Source organism: Pogonomyrmex barbatus, unplaced genomic scaffold (assembly GCF_055798465.1).
Source record: "Pogonomyrmex barbatus isolate J1 unplaced genomic scaffold, ASM5579846v1 scaffold10, whole genome shotgun sequence".
NCBI lineage: Eukaryota > Metazoa > Arthropoda > Insecta > Hymenoptera > Formicidae > Pogonomyrmex > Pogonomyrmex barbatus.
Window position 1 is genome coordinate 6,819,100 of NW_028297099.1, and position 17,397 is coordinate 6,836,496.

Sequence of the window (17,397 nt, forward strand, 5' to 3'; positions counted from 1 at the left end):
CCACCACATAACTTTTATTTGTATTTATCATCGCGTTGCAGATTCTCCGCGAGTTGTGATATAAGCCCGTGGAATAATCGTCCGGAGTTTTCGAGCGGGGCGTTGGTCGCGACATTTGTATACGCTGCACACGCGCCACATTCCTGCAAGTTTGTCGCAATGCATCTTCATTGCTACTTTTCATAGTGAAATGCTGTCTGAATGTGGAATCGCGGTTGTCTCGAAGAGACGTATTTCGGTGTCGCGACATCTGGCGAAGTACGATCATTTATTTTAATGGCTTTCCTCTCTGCAGTCAAATCCGGGATACGAAATTTTAACACGAAACATTTTTCAGCTCTTCCCCGCGAGAAATATATTTTCATATAGACATTTAAAAAATAATCTATACTTCGATGTGTCATCAGTTTTGTGTAAATACTGTCAGGCGTTCAGGGTTTTTTCGGGAGGAAGACAAGATTTAGATCAGATCTGTTAACACATATAAAGAGCAATTTTTGCGTTAATGAAATGCTTCTTTGGAGCTTAAAATATAGCCCTTGTTTCTGATTTTGAGGAAAATATATTAGATTTTGTAAATTATAATTTTAACTTTACTTTTTTTTTAATTTTGGATGGGGAGGGGTTGAACTCCCCAAACCCTCCACTTTCTGGATACACCCATGCTGTCAGGCTAAAAAAGAAATATACGTGAAAGTGTATTCAAAGGAATTGGCAGTTCGTTCGACGTAACGAGGACGAGCGTAAAAATATTTTGGCGCGAGATTCCGAAAGTACATCCCACTCGTGAGAGATCGTGAATATGTAAAGCGGAACACCTCGGTCGGCATCTTCCGCGCGTTACTTACTTTAAGCGGCGAAGTTTTCGCCGCGCGTCGGTAGCGCGTTCGTTTGCGGCACGAACACGCGACCGAACACATTCGCGACTGCAACGAATTAGCAATCCCGGAATAAATTGAAAGGTTTAGCGGGGCTCGACAGAGGAGAGCGGAATAGGTAATCGTCTTACGTCAGCTTAGGCCAGACCGCAGGTGGTCTAATTGCCGAGCCGGCCTCTCCCCTTCGGGGGGTAATCGCGCGATGGGGATGTCACATTACACGTGTAGAGATGTAATGCATCGTCCATGCAAATCCGTGTCTTGCGTGCCTAACGTTTATCCTTCATCGGCGTCGTTCTCCTTCGCGCCCGAGATTTTCGAGTGTGTCTCGACGATAGTCGTATTATCGATTTTAATTAGGCTATAATTATCGATCGTTCGTCGAAACGAACCTGAACCCTGAACCTTACCCATTCTGCTCGGTATTCTTTCGCGGAAATTGAATAATGCATATTAAAGGATCATTATTGTTTTCATTAACAATCAGACTCTCAGTTACTTACGACGAGCGACTATAAGCTCTCGACATTTCAGTTTCGTAAACGTATGTGTGTGAAATTGGAACGATCAACGTCAGTTAGAGTTAAAAAGCTCGAACAGATTCGAGCATTTATATCTCATGCATTTATATGGAATTGTATTTCTTTCATTCTCTGCGTTATCTCCTGTTTATTTTTGATCAGCGAAAACTTTTAACAAATTTTTCATTGATAACATTAATTTAAATTGTAAAAGGAAAGATCAAATTTCTTTTTAACGAAAAATCAATTTCTACCTTCTTTTTGTACTTACGATAGGAAAGTTATAATTTTCTGTATTGTTAGTAATTATCGAATTATTGGTCATCTTGTATCACACAGATTTACATCGATATGCCGTTGTGTGATATAAGATTAAATTCGATATACGCTATAAGCTGACACAAGAATTATTTGTACTTATGTCTTATGTGAGATGGATTTGCTGCGGCTGACGTTGCAACACCAAAACAATTTACTGTCGATAATTTATTTCTGATTATAGATACAATATACATCGTAGGCTAGACGAAACACTTATTAGGTATATTAGCCTATCTATAAATGGTACGATGTGAACGCAACACAACGAGTTAGGAATGTAAAACGGATAGAAACCTAATTACTCCGCCGCGTACAACGCGACGTGTCGGAGGAAACGTAACGTTCGATCGATGGAATGCGAGGATGATTTCTTTTATAATTTTTTTCGTATTCCGCATTAATAGAGGGTTTTGCGCTCTCGCGCGCTCGAGTGAAATCCGCTTCGCGTGTCGTCTGTCTGTCTGTCTGTCTGTCTCTGCGTAATCGTGTGTGAATGTATATGCGTATATGTGTGTGTATGTGTGTACGCGTGGGTGTGAACGGCACCGTTTTTTTTTTTTACCATTTTATTTTTATTTAACATCATTGTCGCGACACATTTTATCACTCTTGTCTTCTTATTTAACTTAATTAGCTACTCTCGCACGAGTTGGAGAGTGCGATTCAAGTAATTCGATAATATTTACACAGCCACTTATTAATAACGCGTCTCACACACCAATCACGGAACTGGCAGTACTCCGACATGCGGTGCTCGATTCGATCTGTATCCGATCTATTTCAGGAATTTATTGGAAATATGTAACCATATACATAATTCTTGATTTAGTATTCGAACTCGCTATCCTTTTTCTATTCTCGATATACAAAAATTGAATTATATAAAATTATCTTTTACAGTTAAATTATTTTTCACTGTATTAATTGCTGTTAAAATTTAACGTTAAAATATACTTTTATGAAATTGCAGCGCGCGTACGCTGTTGTATTAATTATTGAGCGTTAATTTTGTTTTAAGCAGAACAAATATCTGCAAAACAAAATTGTAAAAGTTATGCGTAAAATCCTCATAGACTTAATTCTTTGAAATCCGCGAAACGAAATATAAATATAGCAAATATGAAAATTTAAGCGAACAATTATTCAGGGCAGATTTTATATATAATAAAATTCAAATTAGTTTCCGATATCTGTTTTCCGAGAGCTCATCGTTTCGTGCGTGGCGACCATCAGAATTTTTATTGAAACTGTATGTCATTTTCATTATCGCGAGCACTTTATCGGGACCGTGTTTCATCGTTCGAGAGTCAATTACTAATTTCATATACATCCATGATCCGATCACTTTTCACAATTAACGAATACAAACGGCACTCCGCGATCTCATGTAAAATTCAAATCCGCATAATCAGTATCCTTCGAGAGATAGATTTCTTTTTCTTCTCTCTCTCTCTCTCTCTCTCTCTCTCTCACTTTCTCTATCGTTATATCCCTATCGCCGCCCTTGCACCAGATCAGATCGCAAATCGAATCGCACCGCATTTCTTCGCGCTACTGATCGCGCGATGACGCCCATATCAACCGATGGCTCGACCTTCTTCCGATATTACCCCTCTCGCACCGGAGGATTTGCCGAGGGATGGAGAAGCGCGACCTTGACGAGAATTTCCGCGCGATTAGGAATCGCGAACGGAATCTGCGAAGTTTTTTTTTCAAAATTTCCACAAGCAATTCCATTCGCGCGCCTCCTCCATTCGCGAGCTCGCCTTGATTCAGTTTCACTGTCTTTATCTCCTTCGTCTTCATCCCCATCCCCATTCCCGTCGCTTCTTTTCTACAGACTTTTGCGATTCGCACGATGGCAATCCCCTTTTTCTCTCTTTTTTTTTTTTTTTGTAATGCATTCTAGACCTGCTTTCTCTCTCTTTCTTGTTTGCCCTCTATCTCCGGAAGCTGATTTAAGAAAGAGAGGAGCTTTAAAAAGATCCCTCACTTTTCCGCGCCATCCTTCCGACCAGTTTCCCCCGATGCGAGACAAATCGCACTTTCGTGCGATTCACGTTTTTTTTCCGCTTACTTACATATTCACAGCTATAATTTCGATCCTTTCCGCGAGAGAAATCGATAAGTCCAGACGAAGGTTCTCTCGGTCAGACCGGATTGATCACGCTTGGACGCCGGCATCCTGGCCGGAAGAGCTTGTCTCGGATATTGACATATTTACAACGTGTGGAGTTTTTTGTGAATTATTCTAGTCGCATGTGTGTGTATGTGTGATTGTTGTTATCTTCAACGATAGCGTATCGGAATATTGTATTGCGCGAACATGTGGCGCGCGTTATTCAGGAAGGAATCAGTCGACCATGCTTTGACTGTTAATTCATCCGATATTAGAGATTGTCGGTTGGTTCCTTTCTCTCTGTAAAACGATCCACATAACTCTTTCTAGATTTATCCGAGGAGCAGAAGGTCGAATATCAATTGAATGTGCTAAAAGTGAGTTTTTCTGAGTTACAATGAGAAGCACGGCAAATGTTTCATTGTTTCAGAAATATCGTTTCGATAATTTAATATCTCGAATCGTCGAAAAATTTACATAATGATTTGATATCCTTCAAAACGAGAAATTTGATATATTTTTTTATCGCCGTAGTCCGGAGCATTAATTCATCGGAATAATATTTAGCGGGAGGGGACGATATTCAACTTTCGCTCCTCGTTCGCAGATCGCCTCGAAATTACGCAGACATAAACGCTAACGAAATTCTTCGATTCGATATCGAGATGTTGACGATTGTACCAGAAGTGGTCGCTTGTAGGACGAGGATTTTCGAGTATCGCAGAGGCGTTCGTGCAGTCAGAAATTTTTCAGACCCGCTCTGACGTTTAGCGCGATTTGTCCGCGTGCGATTTCAATGAGCAGAGGGAAGCGGAGGTATAGAAAAAGAATGAAAAAAGAGAGAGAGAGAGAGAGAGAGAGAGAGAGAGAGAGAGAGAAAGAGAGAGAAAGAAAAAAGGGAGAGAGAGGAAGCGTCGTAATTATCACGCGACAACACCGCTGCGGATCATTAAAAAACAACTCACTCTCATTCACGTCTGACCTGCAAAAGGTTAATGAGAGCGTTCGCAGGTATGCGGCGGCAAATCGAATATTGGAAAAGTGATCACGCGCTCGGTGTTCTGCTCATACATACATACATACATTCGCGCACACACGGGAACATGGAATATTTTAAGATTACGTTAAAGCTATCCGATCTGGCGCGCAGCCATCTTCGGCGGCCACGTCATGCGGCGATCTCGTGTGAGATTTACGAACGTAATTAGCGCAGGCACAATCTCTCATCCACTGGCGGATCCAGAGTTTCTCTCTCTCTCTCTCTCTCTCTCTCTCTCTCTCTCTCTCTCTCTCTCCCACCGGGACTTCAATAGGAGTTCGCTCTATTTTTTTTTTTCCAATGCTTTTTGCCGACTAATTCACGCCTGGCGAGAGCTGCTGCAGAGTACAAAAAAACGCAAATGTTAATTATATAATAAAGTTGTGGAAATCTTTCATCTCGCAACAAGCCGATCGGGCCCTTGAGAGTTTCCTAGATCCGCAGCTGGTCTGGACACAGGGGCACACAGGGCGAAAAAAATCACCTTCGCACGCATACAAAAGTTCGCCAAGTCGGGCCCCGCCGGCCTTGGAAGCAAGGAAATTTTTCCTCTCTCCTTCGCGTTGATTTAGGCGGAAGCGTTACGACGGCAATAAGCCGTCGTCTACCGGCGACGCACGGTATGCGCATTTGCATTTAAGTCGTATCCGCACCGCACGATTTACCGAATTACCGGCGGTATCTCAACGTTACAACGTAATTACAGCGCGGCGCATCACGACGTATCGCCCCGGTCTATTGCGCACGATCTAAGTTCATTTACGACGGCTAACATTACAGACTAAATCCCGACGTTACTTCGCCTGACTTTTAATTCGCCGCATTCATCGTCATACCCGCAGTGATCAAGATCGCATCCGACACGCATACGGGCACACGCGCACACAGGCAGGCAGGCAAGTCGTACAAAATGAATCGTAGTACAGAGGTAAACGCGATAACGTCGTAATCGTCATATTGTCGAGACCAACTAAACAACTAAACAGCCTTTTTAAGTACATATTTACATGCGAGAGAAGTAGTCCGCGTGTCGATCGAAGGTAACGTCGTCATCGTCGACAAAGGGTTGAGCCGTGTTGCTGCGCGCGTTTATATATACGCCAGGTAGCATCGCGTTTGACGTGTTTCATTTAATTCTCGTCAAACTCTGACTTGTATTCCGTCCGAGCGAGATGTAACGCCCGAGCGGAAAATGCAGATTGCGCGTATCAATATCTGGCGCCGCGCGGTCATCGATTTAATCGTCGAAATTAGGCTGGGGCGGGGGGGGTGGGGGCCGCCTGCATTCGATTTCCATGATTTGCGCATAATCATTATGCGAATATTGTACAGAACTGAATATCATTAAATGATAACCGCTCGATTATTCGCCATTAATTCCGCTATTATAAACCGTCCATTAGGAACATATGACAATAAGTTGTGCTACATCAAATCTGCATTTTGCCTTTTCTAATTATACGCATTGCACGTATTCGGAATGTCGAAGGATATTTCACAAAATCTTGAGGCATCTCGATCTTTACGCGATATATAATTTTGTGTTTGATTATGATATATTACGATTTAATGTTGCAAAATCAGATACAGTGAGAGATGATGATTTGCACCACCGATGGCTTTAAGGATATATGATTTACACTTATTTTTATTTACAATGAAAAAATTATGAAATAGTTATAGATTATTTTAAATCGCATTTAAAAGTAATATAAACATTTTGTGGCGGTTTAGAACCTGAAGCAAAAATTATTTAAATATAAAGTAGAAGTGCAGCTTTAGTAGAAACATAATTAAGAAATAACAATAAAATCTTAATTTTTTTTTAAATCTTAAATTTTTTTACATAAGTATTTTAACTATTCAAGAAGATTTATGTAATGTTTTATTGTGATGCAGAGATTAGTTGTTCTGTAAATAAAAATTAAATTTTTATTAAGAGTACAAACGAAATAAATAGTGGTACAAATAGAATTAAATTTTTATTTATATAGAACAACTACTCTCTGCAAGACTTTACATAAATTATTTTAAAAACTTAAAATACTTATATAAAAACACTTAAGATTTTTGTTATTACTTCTTAATTACAATTCCATTAGAACGCGCACTTTTATTTATTTAAATAATTTTTGATCCAGATTCTAAACCGCCGCTATCTTTTTTTTGTATTATTTCTAAATGTGCGATTCAGAATAATATAGATAGGTTTTTCATAATTTTCATTTGTAAATATAAAGATTACAAAAATAAATGTAATACATCGATTACGTTCGATTTGAATTAATGTCCAAGTTTAATGAAACGATCGCGGTAAGAGTCCTCGTCGGAAACGCAAGATTAGAGGAGAAACGCAAGAAGTTAAGTGAATACGGGGAGTAAACTTTTTCGCGTGCTCTGACATGTCGAACGCTAACGAGTCGTCGTCCTCGTACGTCGCGTCTCGCACCCGATAGCGCGCACAATGCATCGACTTTTTATAAATCGTCACGTAAAATCCTCTTTCCCGCCGGCGCATCGCGCCGCATACTAATTCGCGCTACGCCGAACGAACGAAAGTGCATTCCGCATTTCTCTTTTTTTTTATTTTTCCGGCCAGATTTTCGAATCGAAAATATACATGTCGCAGCTATTGTATATTTTTATATAATTATTGGAAACTTTTGCGAAACATTGCCAGTCGCATTGCCAATCGAGAGAGGAGATCGAGCGATCGATCGATCGATCATTCTGTTGTACGAGAATGATCGAAAATAAAGATGTGATGAGCGTTAAATATCTTGATATTCGGCGTGACAATCGAGATCTGTCGATGTGTTAAATATTATTATATATACTTGGAAGCTTTTAGTTCGCTGTGTCATTGCGAATGTCGATAAAATAAAATCCACGCCCTGAGATCGCGATATTCCAGAGATATTCGAATCGAAATGCTCGATTGACGAAGATAGAAAAGATAAATAATCGCATAAATATGAGGCAGATCGAATTGTAATCCAATACTCGACGAGGGAGAAAACACATCACGTCTGAATTGGCTTTTTCACTTGTTCTTTCGTTCGTCAGTCACTTTCGGGGCTTTAATCACGGGGAACGTTATTATTATTATAGTCAAATCAAAGTGATCGATTAAAAAGAGGAAAAATAAATATCGCGTGTTTACCGAACTCCACGGGGCAATAAGATTTATCGAATATCGGACGCATCGTTTGATTTTTTTCTCCATTTGTTTCTTTCATGCGCGACAATCGGTAATCATGCGCTTCCGGAGGAACGACGAATAATTACGTTTCTCGCATGATATACGTTCTCAGAGACTCAACGAGAATCGTAACGGAGAATCTCCTTCACGGGTACGGGCACGAGCTCGCATTCGAGCGTGTATCACTGGTACCGGAGGAGATGGAATAACGAAACCACGGCACGCACCCGCTTCTTTTATTTGCGTATCCTGCTATCCGAATGAAAAACGGCAACCAGCTCGCCGCGGTACTCTAAGCGTATCGCGCCTCTCCATATTAACTGTTACGCGATTATTCGTTTTTTTTCCTTCTCTCCCTCCCCTCCGCCCTCCCCTCCCCTTCGCGTTTTCTCTCGTTCTTTCTTCCACCCTCCTTTCCGTTTCAGTCCGCGTACGCGAATCTCTTCACATCCGGTATTAGGCGAGGGTGGAATCTACCGCGCGCAATCGGCGCGCGCACACACCGATTGTCGCTGAATACCAACGCGCGCTTTTCGCCAACTACCACCAAGCCGCAATTCAATCTGCTTTTTAGTACAACTTTATTTAAGGTGTAAATTAAAACCGCGCGTCGCGGAACGGCGGCGCCGGAACGGCCGGCTCTGTGTTGTAAAAATTCACGGGGAATTGCCGCCGCGCGACTTTTTCCACGCGCGAAATTGCATTTTAACTGATAGGCGGTTCGTTCCCATCGTGAACATCCCGCGGTCCCGCGAAACCGCTTTGGCAGTGGCCGTTTCCATCCCGATGCTGGTATAAAAACCGTATAAAGTTATCTTATAAACTCTATAAACTTCTAAGCGGACAGATCCATCTCCGTGAAAGAGACGTGGGACGCGCGGTCGGATGGGTAAAAATTTAATCCGTAATCGTGTATCGCTCACGTTCGGTTCGAATTAAAAAAAAAAAAAAAAAAAAAAAAAAAACGACGCGCGTCCACCTGAATATTTTGCGATCGTAAATATATCAATTTTTATCCCTCGCTCGCGGGGCAAATAATACGCCGGCATTTTCGAGTCAAAACGCAGGGAGTCTTTTGATATTTCTCTCTCTCTCTCTCTCTCTCTCTTCCGTGGAATTACCCTTGTCGCAATAGGGGAAGTAGACTCGCGAGGAATAGCGGAAAAGGGGGTGCTCTTATCACTCTCTGGACAATTGTCCTTTCGTTCTCCTCGACCCGATATCGTTTTCGGCCAACGTTTCGTTCGGGAAACGCGCAACGACGTCGTTCTACGAGTGAGTTTGCTACGTCGGCTTTGTAACGCGACTCTAATTCGTGGCGGTAACGACCTCGCTGCGCTACGCTTGTAACCGGAGTCGGAAATTATACCGACGTTTAGTTTTGCGTCTTAATGAGTGGCGGGAAGGAGATGGTTGTTGGACGATGTACTTCGTGGGTCTAAGTATCTAACATAAATGGCGATGTAAATTGACTCAAGTAGCAGATTAAGTTGGAAGATTACGCTTCTTATTTCTCTGTGTTTATATTCATTTGACGATGCGCTTACTATTATCGTCTGCGACGAAGGACATTTTCAGAAAGATAGACGTGTTTTATTCGATTTTTCGCGTGTCCTTTTTTTTATGTAATGTGAAAGGAAGACCGTTCGCCATTTCGTTTCTTTTGCTCGTGCCGATCAAGTTTCTCATGGAAAACGTTATTTCTCATTTAGCAAAGAATTTCAAATAAAACAATCATAAAAATTGTCCTTTCTGTGATACAAAGGGATATTCGAACAAAGATTATTTATGTTCTTTTATTTAACTTTTATGTAATTTCGTTTCTACAAAGATAACGTTTGACGTTGATCATATTTTTCTGCGTGTCTTATTTATTCGGCTAGGAATATACGATTAACAATTCGTATGAAGACAGTCGGCGAAGTAACAATCAAAAATGAAACAATAACATTTACCCCGTTGACGTAATATGAGAAAAAGTGCCGCTCATTTTTAATTAAAGCCGGTTGCACGTACGCGCAGCTGCGGACGTCCCGGAAAAGCGAAACGAGAGGAAAAACGATCACGTCCGACCGAGCGCGAGCATATAGAGAGTCTCGTTTGCCGGTCACGAACGGCATTCTCATGTCGGATGCTATTATAGTAAAGAATAAAAGTGGATGGAAATACCAAGAAACGACGATAGGCACGCGTTGCATGCGACCCGAACCCTCGGTGTTGCGTGGCGCCGTGTTCACTTCCGAGTCTTTCCGTCCGCCCATCTCCGCTTGAAAATGTATCGAAGAAACACGACGCTCTGCAACGAAAGTGCAACCGGCCGACGATCTTGAATTATTACAACGCCTCGAAATCACGTTCGTACATAAATCAGCCGGATCCTTTGCGCAGGAGATATGCGCTTCCGCGCACGATGATTGTCAACCCCTTTCTACTAAGAGCCGTGATAGATGTTCGTTGAATATTAGCTGTGATGTCTATGAATTTTTAATTTGAACTTTTTTAACGTCAATTTATGATAATTTGTATATTGTAAATGTAACGCGCAAGTTAACTGCGTGATAAAATTATGTGCTCGAATTAAATATGTGGAAAAATATGAAGGCCTTAAATCGATATTTATAGTCTTGCGTAAAAAGAATATTTTCGTTGGCAAATTTAAATTGAAGCTAAAATAATTTTGTTTCAAAAATAGTTAGTATAAAAGATGTGTTCAAATTAGTTGTCAAAACCATCAAAAATATTATTACATATTTAAGAGTTCTACATAATAATTTTGACAAACAAAATTATTTTCAGATCTAGTCAAATATTTAGATGTGTCAGCAAAATTGTTTTCTCTGCATATCTTTAAGATTGTCTTAAATATAATTGTCTTAAGATACCAAAACCAATCACGGAGACAGAGTTTTAAAATAAAAATAGACTATGAATACCGGCCTTTTAGAGCAAGTCGATACGATGCAACGATTCCGTGCATACTGTGAAGATGTTGAAACCATCTAATCCGTCGATATCCGTCCATCTTCTCGTCTTCCGGCTGTCGCTGTCGTTGGGCGCAATTTCGCATCTTGAGATATGTTAGTGTCGTACACTCCGGATGCACATCCTCGATGTAGTTTCCGTCGCATGAAACACGTCGAATTAATATCTCTGATCGATGTTCGACCGCGCGTTAATCCAGTTCTCGTGCGGGGGCACGCAGGGCGGATTAACGGAATGCGTGCGTGAAACACGCATGAAACACGAGGCCGAGGGGGGAGGGGGGGGGTGGTACCATCGCTCGGGGAACCTCAGTGTGCCGACATTATGCGGCGTATCCCGGCGTTTAACTTGATAAATGAAGGTGAGTGTCGTCGCGCGGTGTCGTCCACTACGACTTTTTTCCATCCCCCGAACTCACGTCTCACCCTCGCACTTTTTTTTTCTCCCTCGTGGTCCGGCAGAGCCGCCCGATTTTCCGGCCAGGAAGAAGAATGGAGAGGTAAGCGGTCGCGGATGGAAGTCGATGGAGGAAGGATCCACCTAAATGTCCACCTCCGGTTAGGGGGGAGGGGGTCGAAGGGTCGCTATCTTTTTGCCCGAGGAATAAGGGACCAGAAGCAGAGACTTGATTATCCGGTCGACGACGATGGCGACGACAAGAGTTCTTACGCGTGATCGAGGCCATTGTATTACTGGTCGTTGGAAACTTTTTTAATCACGTTCTTCCGTTGCGGATACCGGATATTGCTCGCCTCTCTCTCTCTCTCTCTCTCTCTCTCTCTCTCTCTCTCTCGAGTGCTTCGAGCATACGCACACGCGCTTTCGGCTTGAGAAGAGGCGTTGAATACTCGCAATCATTCATTCATTATTCATATTTCGCGTTCACGACAGTTCGAAGTTTTATTAACAGTTACGAACAAAGTCGACGGTGGCGAAACGTGGTCGCGCTGAATTATGCACCGAATAAGAAGTCGTTTACGAGTTCCTAAATGTATTTTAAATCGATTACCGACTATAATGGCTATTCCCGCGCGTCTCGATCGTCTCGGTCGTGGCCAGACAGACGAGGACTGTCCGAATGTATTACGCCTTCTGATTGCCAACGTTGGAAAGATCGCATGGAGAAGAATTGTACATTTTTCTCGAGGTTGCGAGGTTTTAATAAAAAAAAAAAATTATCTTTAAGAAATTATCTTTAGAATTATCTTTAAGAAATGTAACTTAACGGGAAAAAAATAAATTTACTAAGCTATGTCGATTTTTTAAAGCCTTCTTCAGCTTGTAAATATATGATAGATACATAATAAAAATTGCAAATTGTCGAGAATTGTCTAAAGAAAATAATGAGCGATAAATTCTCTCTTTCTTCTACGTGTTTCGACGAGAAACGAAATACGTGCAATCTAAGAAACGAATGGGACAGCAATAGTCCCGAACAAGAGTTATGAGTCACGCCGTGAGCGCCGCGCGGAAATTCGATATTATAGACGAAGCTCTCCGTACTATTCTATCTACTATACCATCGTAAAGACGAATAGACAGTTGTTCGAAAAAAGAGAATTGCGAGAGCTAATTGAATCGGACGCATCTTTCGCATCTTTCGCGCGCACTTGATCGATTAGAACGAAGCATATTCTCGTCACTGCGCCGTTTTTTTTTTTTGCGCTCGCGTGCTACACGCGGATTGCACGCACGACCGACTCTTCTCCATTATCTTTCGCCTTTTACGGAAAACGCTTTCCCGAGAAATGGAAGAATAAATCTCACCTGACATCCTGTAATTTTTTTTTTTTGCCAATGCGGAATGGCTCCGTACTTGAGGGATCGCGTAAACAACGTGAATATACACGTGAAAAGGATAAAAGATTCTGCATATTTGAATTAATTAAGAGGATTTCATTTTAATCCCGCGCACTATTTTCATTCCGACGTTCCGTGGACGCTGTTTTATTTCTATTAATTCCGACAGAAAGAAGTTCTCCATGCGTTTACAAAATTTAATTTACTTTATGACAAATATATGATCAGTCGCTATTCAAAGTCGTGAAATCTTGCAAACGCCACGATGAATTCCATTTGTATATTACCTTTAAAGATACCGCTTGTCGATTGTAGTTCTATTAATATTAATATTTCGATTGTAGTTCTATTAATATTAATATTAAACAATTGAAAAAATTCTTTTGTGCGTTTTTCTCTATAAATGTTTTTTGCTCCGCAACGTAAAGGATCTCATTCTTCCTCGAACTTTGAAAGGCATCAAATAACGCGCTTGAATTTAACGTAAATATCATTATATACGGTGAATCTCGCTTTGTCTCTGCACCTTTTGGGATAACTGTCGGAACGGAAGCGTAATTACTGCTGAATCTCATAACGCGCAATTTCTATTTCGCGTAAGCCAATTGCGTCCCAACGACGTTTCTTGATTGTGAAGTAGCGCGATTCTGTTTGGCCGAGATAAATCCGTAGGAATAATCCGAAAATCGCGAGCGCTCGTCGTCGATGGGGATGCTCGCGCGCGATACAAGGCTTTTATCATCCGCTAATTGATTTCGAGATGCCGCAGGATGGGGAAGGGGAGGAGGAGAAGGAGGAGGAGGAGGAAACGCGATGCGGAAGGGAAGGAAAACGATAAGAAAAGGGCGCGCGATCCGATTACGCGGTAATCGCCTCCGCAATATCTTCCGATCTTCGAGTGTAGAAATTCGAGATTTCGCCGTTCGCCTCCTCGCCAGTGGCCGGAAATGCGGCGTCAATATTGGAACACGAGACTCGAGGATCGACAAAAGGTTCCTTGTGCATGCCGCTAGAGAAGAATCGATGTGTACTGCGATATACACACTGGTAGCGGCCGATGGCCACACAGGCGCGAATTCTAGAGCGTATACTCGATCAAAGCCGCGGTTGCATGGCAACGATTCGTTCTCCCATTCTCGATGCACTCGTCACCAACCTTGCCGGCTGAAAGTCCAGCTGTGAGTCGGCGAACGCTTCGAGTCTATTTCCGAATTGCGGAATTGCGGAAAGAAAGGCGAACACATTGGCGGCTTTCTCTTTCTCTCTTTATGTTTCCGGTTTCTTTTTTTTGCCTAAACTACACGCTACACGCTCATCCTCTCCATCCTTTTCGCTATCCGTGTTGTGTACAAGATGTCCCAGAAGACTCACGTTTTCTCCTCGAACTGGAGGTATTTACAGTCGTTCAGTCGGGAAGAGAATTTTGAGTCGATTGTTTTCGAGAGTCTCTGAATTGTGAACAATCGGAATCCGAGGATCTTCGGCGAAATACAAATGAGTTGAGCGAAAGTTACATTCCGGTGCGCTTTCGGAACTCGAAGTGAATTTTAAATTCAGAACCGATCATTGAAACGTTTACGCAGAATTTGAAAAACCAGAATTGTCGAGAGTGTGTGATAAAACGCGTGATTTTTTTTTTCTTTTTACTATCGATATATATATATCGATATAATTTCAAAATTTATTCATTTTCATCAACGTCGAGTTACGTCTTGTCCGACAAGAATAAATGCACTCGTCTTTGATCGATGGCGTCAAGTTTTGTGATTTTACCCACTATCCATCGTTAATGAGATGTCGGGTGTCGGGTCATCGACGGTTATCGGAATTTCCCCTTATGTGCATCGATTCGTATTCGCAATTCCGAATCGCGCGCGGACTCATCGCTAAAAGCGCCATCCCATAGTCGTCGCGCCGGCCGTCCCGCCGGACACGTCGTCGTCGCTCGGTTGCATCGACAAACGGCGCGTCGTTGCGAAAGAGTTCATCGTTCCGGTGCACAGTCAAAAGCGTCCACGTCGGATGCACATCGTCGCACGTACACCGCGGCTTCCATGACACCTGGACAATGTTCGCGCAACTCGTGACGGAAATACCTCTCTCACTCTCTCTCTCTCTCTCTCTCTCTCTCTCTCTCTCTCTCTCTCTCTCTCTCTCTCTCTCACACACACACACACACTCTCTCTCTCTCTCTCTCTCTCTCTCTCTCTCCCCTTTTTTCTCTTTTCTCTTTCACACATTCTCTCATTCACACACACACACACTTTTCTTCTCTCCGCTCGCCCGAAAAGTGCCTTCCGATTTCTCCCTCCGAAAATGCGCGATGGAATGGAGCAACTAGTAAAGTAGCAGACACAGGCAGAGCAGAAGGGAGTACAGCCTCGGTTGCTTGGCCTGACCGCCGTGCTGCATTGCCGCGGGATACTCTCCTGAAACAGAGGGCAACACTTAAATTTTCTGAAGACCCGCGGCGCTTGGTGTTTTCACTCGCTGTTTCCTCCATCCTCTCCCTTTCCCTTCCTTTGCCCGTTCTCACAATGACCTTTTTGTTGCCCAGCCGAAATGGAATGCAATTTAGCTAATTATTTCCTGTAATTGGCACGGTTTCTCTTTGGCAACGTGCATTCTTCCACTCCAAAAAAGAGAATTTCGAATGAGCCACACGAATGTAAATAGTCTCAGAGTTATTGAATATTAATTATTATTAAAACATAAATGACAAAAAATAATTCTTCAAATAATGCTAATAACGAATCAATGATAGTTACAAGTTACTCAACACCAAAAATTAAAAACCTACGACGGATTTGGATTTTCACAATAGTGAGACGAGTCGCGAAAAATCAGTTGTAAAGCGTACGTAAATAAAGGACTCCTCAATAGATCTGCGTTGTGTCTCGTGTCTTGAAATTTACGTGAGATTTCTCAGAAGTTTCATCAAGTTTCCGATTATTATCGAATGTTCCGACGTGGTTTTTTTTTTTTAATGTACACGATCGTTGTTAATCACGAGCGGGCAAAAAGCCAGCGCGTCCTTCCTCGCGTCATCGATTACTCACCGTTAAGTACGTGTACGGTGATCGATTTCGGTTGAGCATTACTGGGGTTACAAGTGTACCGTCCCGAGTCCGACGGCTTCGCTTCTTGCACCAGGAGGAAACTCGTCGTGCTGTCACCCTTCTCCGTGACCACGGAGACGCCGCCTCTGCTCGAGTCGTAGCTGATTATCTGGAACAGAGATCGGGCGATCGTTCTGAGACAAGGTGACGTCTCTCGGGTAGAACGAGAAGTCGCGGCGAGGACGGAAGGCGAATGAGAAACTGGCTGGCCAGTGCCCGGATACAGTTTTTATTGGGCGGCCCCGATGGGTATTGGCTATGAGGACGACAGGCACGGAGATAAGCTCGTGGAGGGAGCTCTCTCTTTTCGCGGAGCGAGTACAGGCGAGGGTGGAAAAAATACGAGGTTTCTCTCCCTTAGCGAGAATTCTTAGCGCGTTCTACAAGATCGACGATCGGAAAGAAGTTGTAAAGTACGATACCCCGGGACGTCCGGTGATACGAGGAAGGTTCACCCAGACGGTTCGGTGCAAATTGCTTCGCCAGCGACTTATGCCCCCGAGGATATTTTCCAGGATAAATATTATTCCGGGTACGGATAATTTTCTACGGCGGAACTCTATTTACTGTTTAGCTTTCTATAATTTTTAATTAACTCTCCCCTTTCTGAATTATTAGTGTACGTTGCTTAAAAAATACATACTTGTAATGTAAAACTTTTTTCAAATTATATTTCAAGTATGTATTTTTTAAGCGAATACGAATAAAAATAAAAAGATATAATTTCCATATATATAATATTTTATTGCAAAAATAAATGATGCATCTTCATGGTTATAAAAACATGGTTATAAAAACGAAATTTACAATATTTGGTTTAAAGAGAATCGTATTTTTCTTGTATTATTAAAATAATCAAGATATCTTACGGCTATTACTTAAGCATTTACGTTGGAAAATTAGATGCAACGCTAGTAGTACACTCGTCGCAAGGGCTCGAAGAACGTCGTGTTTATCCTACGTCTGTTCCACTTGACGACGCTCACGAGTGACACTTTAACGCGAGGTTGGCAGAGTCCAACATTTGGATATATGCGGATGAAAGGAATAAGGAGCGGAGAGCGTTGCTAGAGTTGAAAAGGATTTTTAAATAAATAATTCGCAGCTAGAATCTTACAACAGTGCCTCCGTCTGAGAGGCAGGTAAGCCTTCTTAGGGGAGTGAGAATCGTAGAGCAACCCTGACAACATGTTGGATATTCGTTTCTTGGTTGTGTTTCGGTGTTAAAAAAATTTGGACGACGTGTTTCTCGCAGGATTATCTAAAAAGAGGTACCGAATGAATAATCAATACTCATTAATTCAATTTTTTTTTATACGGCGTACTTTCCATAAGAACCGTAATATCTAACTCAGAAACTTTGAGCTAGAGTGCATCGCTTTCTTTATAATTCAATAAACGAAAAAGTCTAGAATT

General features: G+C 42.1%; 1 protein-coding gene across 3 annotated transcripts in view; it reads right to left on the bottom strand.

Moving 5' to 3' along the window:
• Window positions 1–1,870: 1,870 nt before the first annotated feature.
• LOC105429716 (neurotrimin) overlaps window positions 1,871–17,397 on the bottom strand; it is a 329,452-nt gene continuing 313,925 nt past the window's right edge. For 2 of the 3 annotated variants that reach the window (XM_089085563.1, XM_089085562.1), the window contains 2 exons: window positions 15,922–16,090; window positions 1,871–15,291 (listed from right to left, as the gene is read on the bottom strand). In XM_089085563.1, the coding sequence (XP_088941689.1) occupies window positions 15,200–15,291; window positions 15,922–16,090 (261 nt within the window). In that variant the 3' untranslated portion in view covers window positions 1,871–15,199. The remainder of the gene's footprint in view (window positions 15,292–15,921; window positions 16,091–17,397) is intronic. The other variant, XM_089085564.1, reaches the window with a different exon arrangement.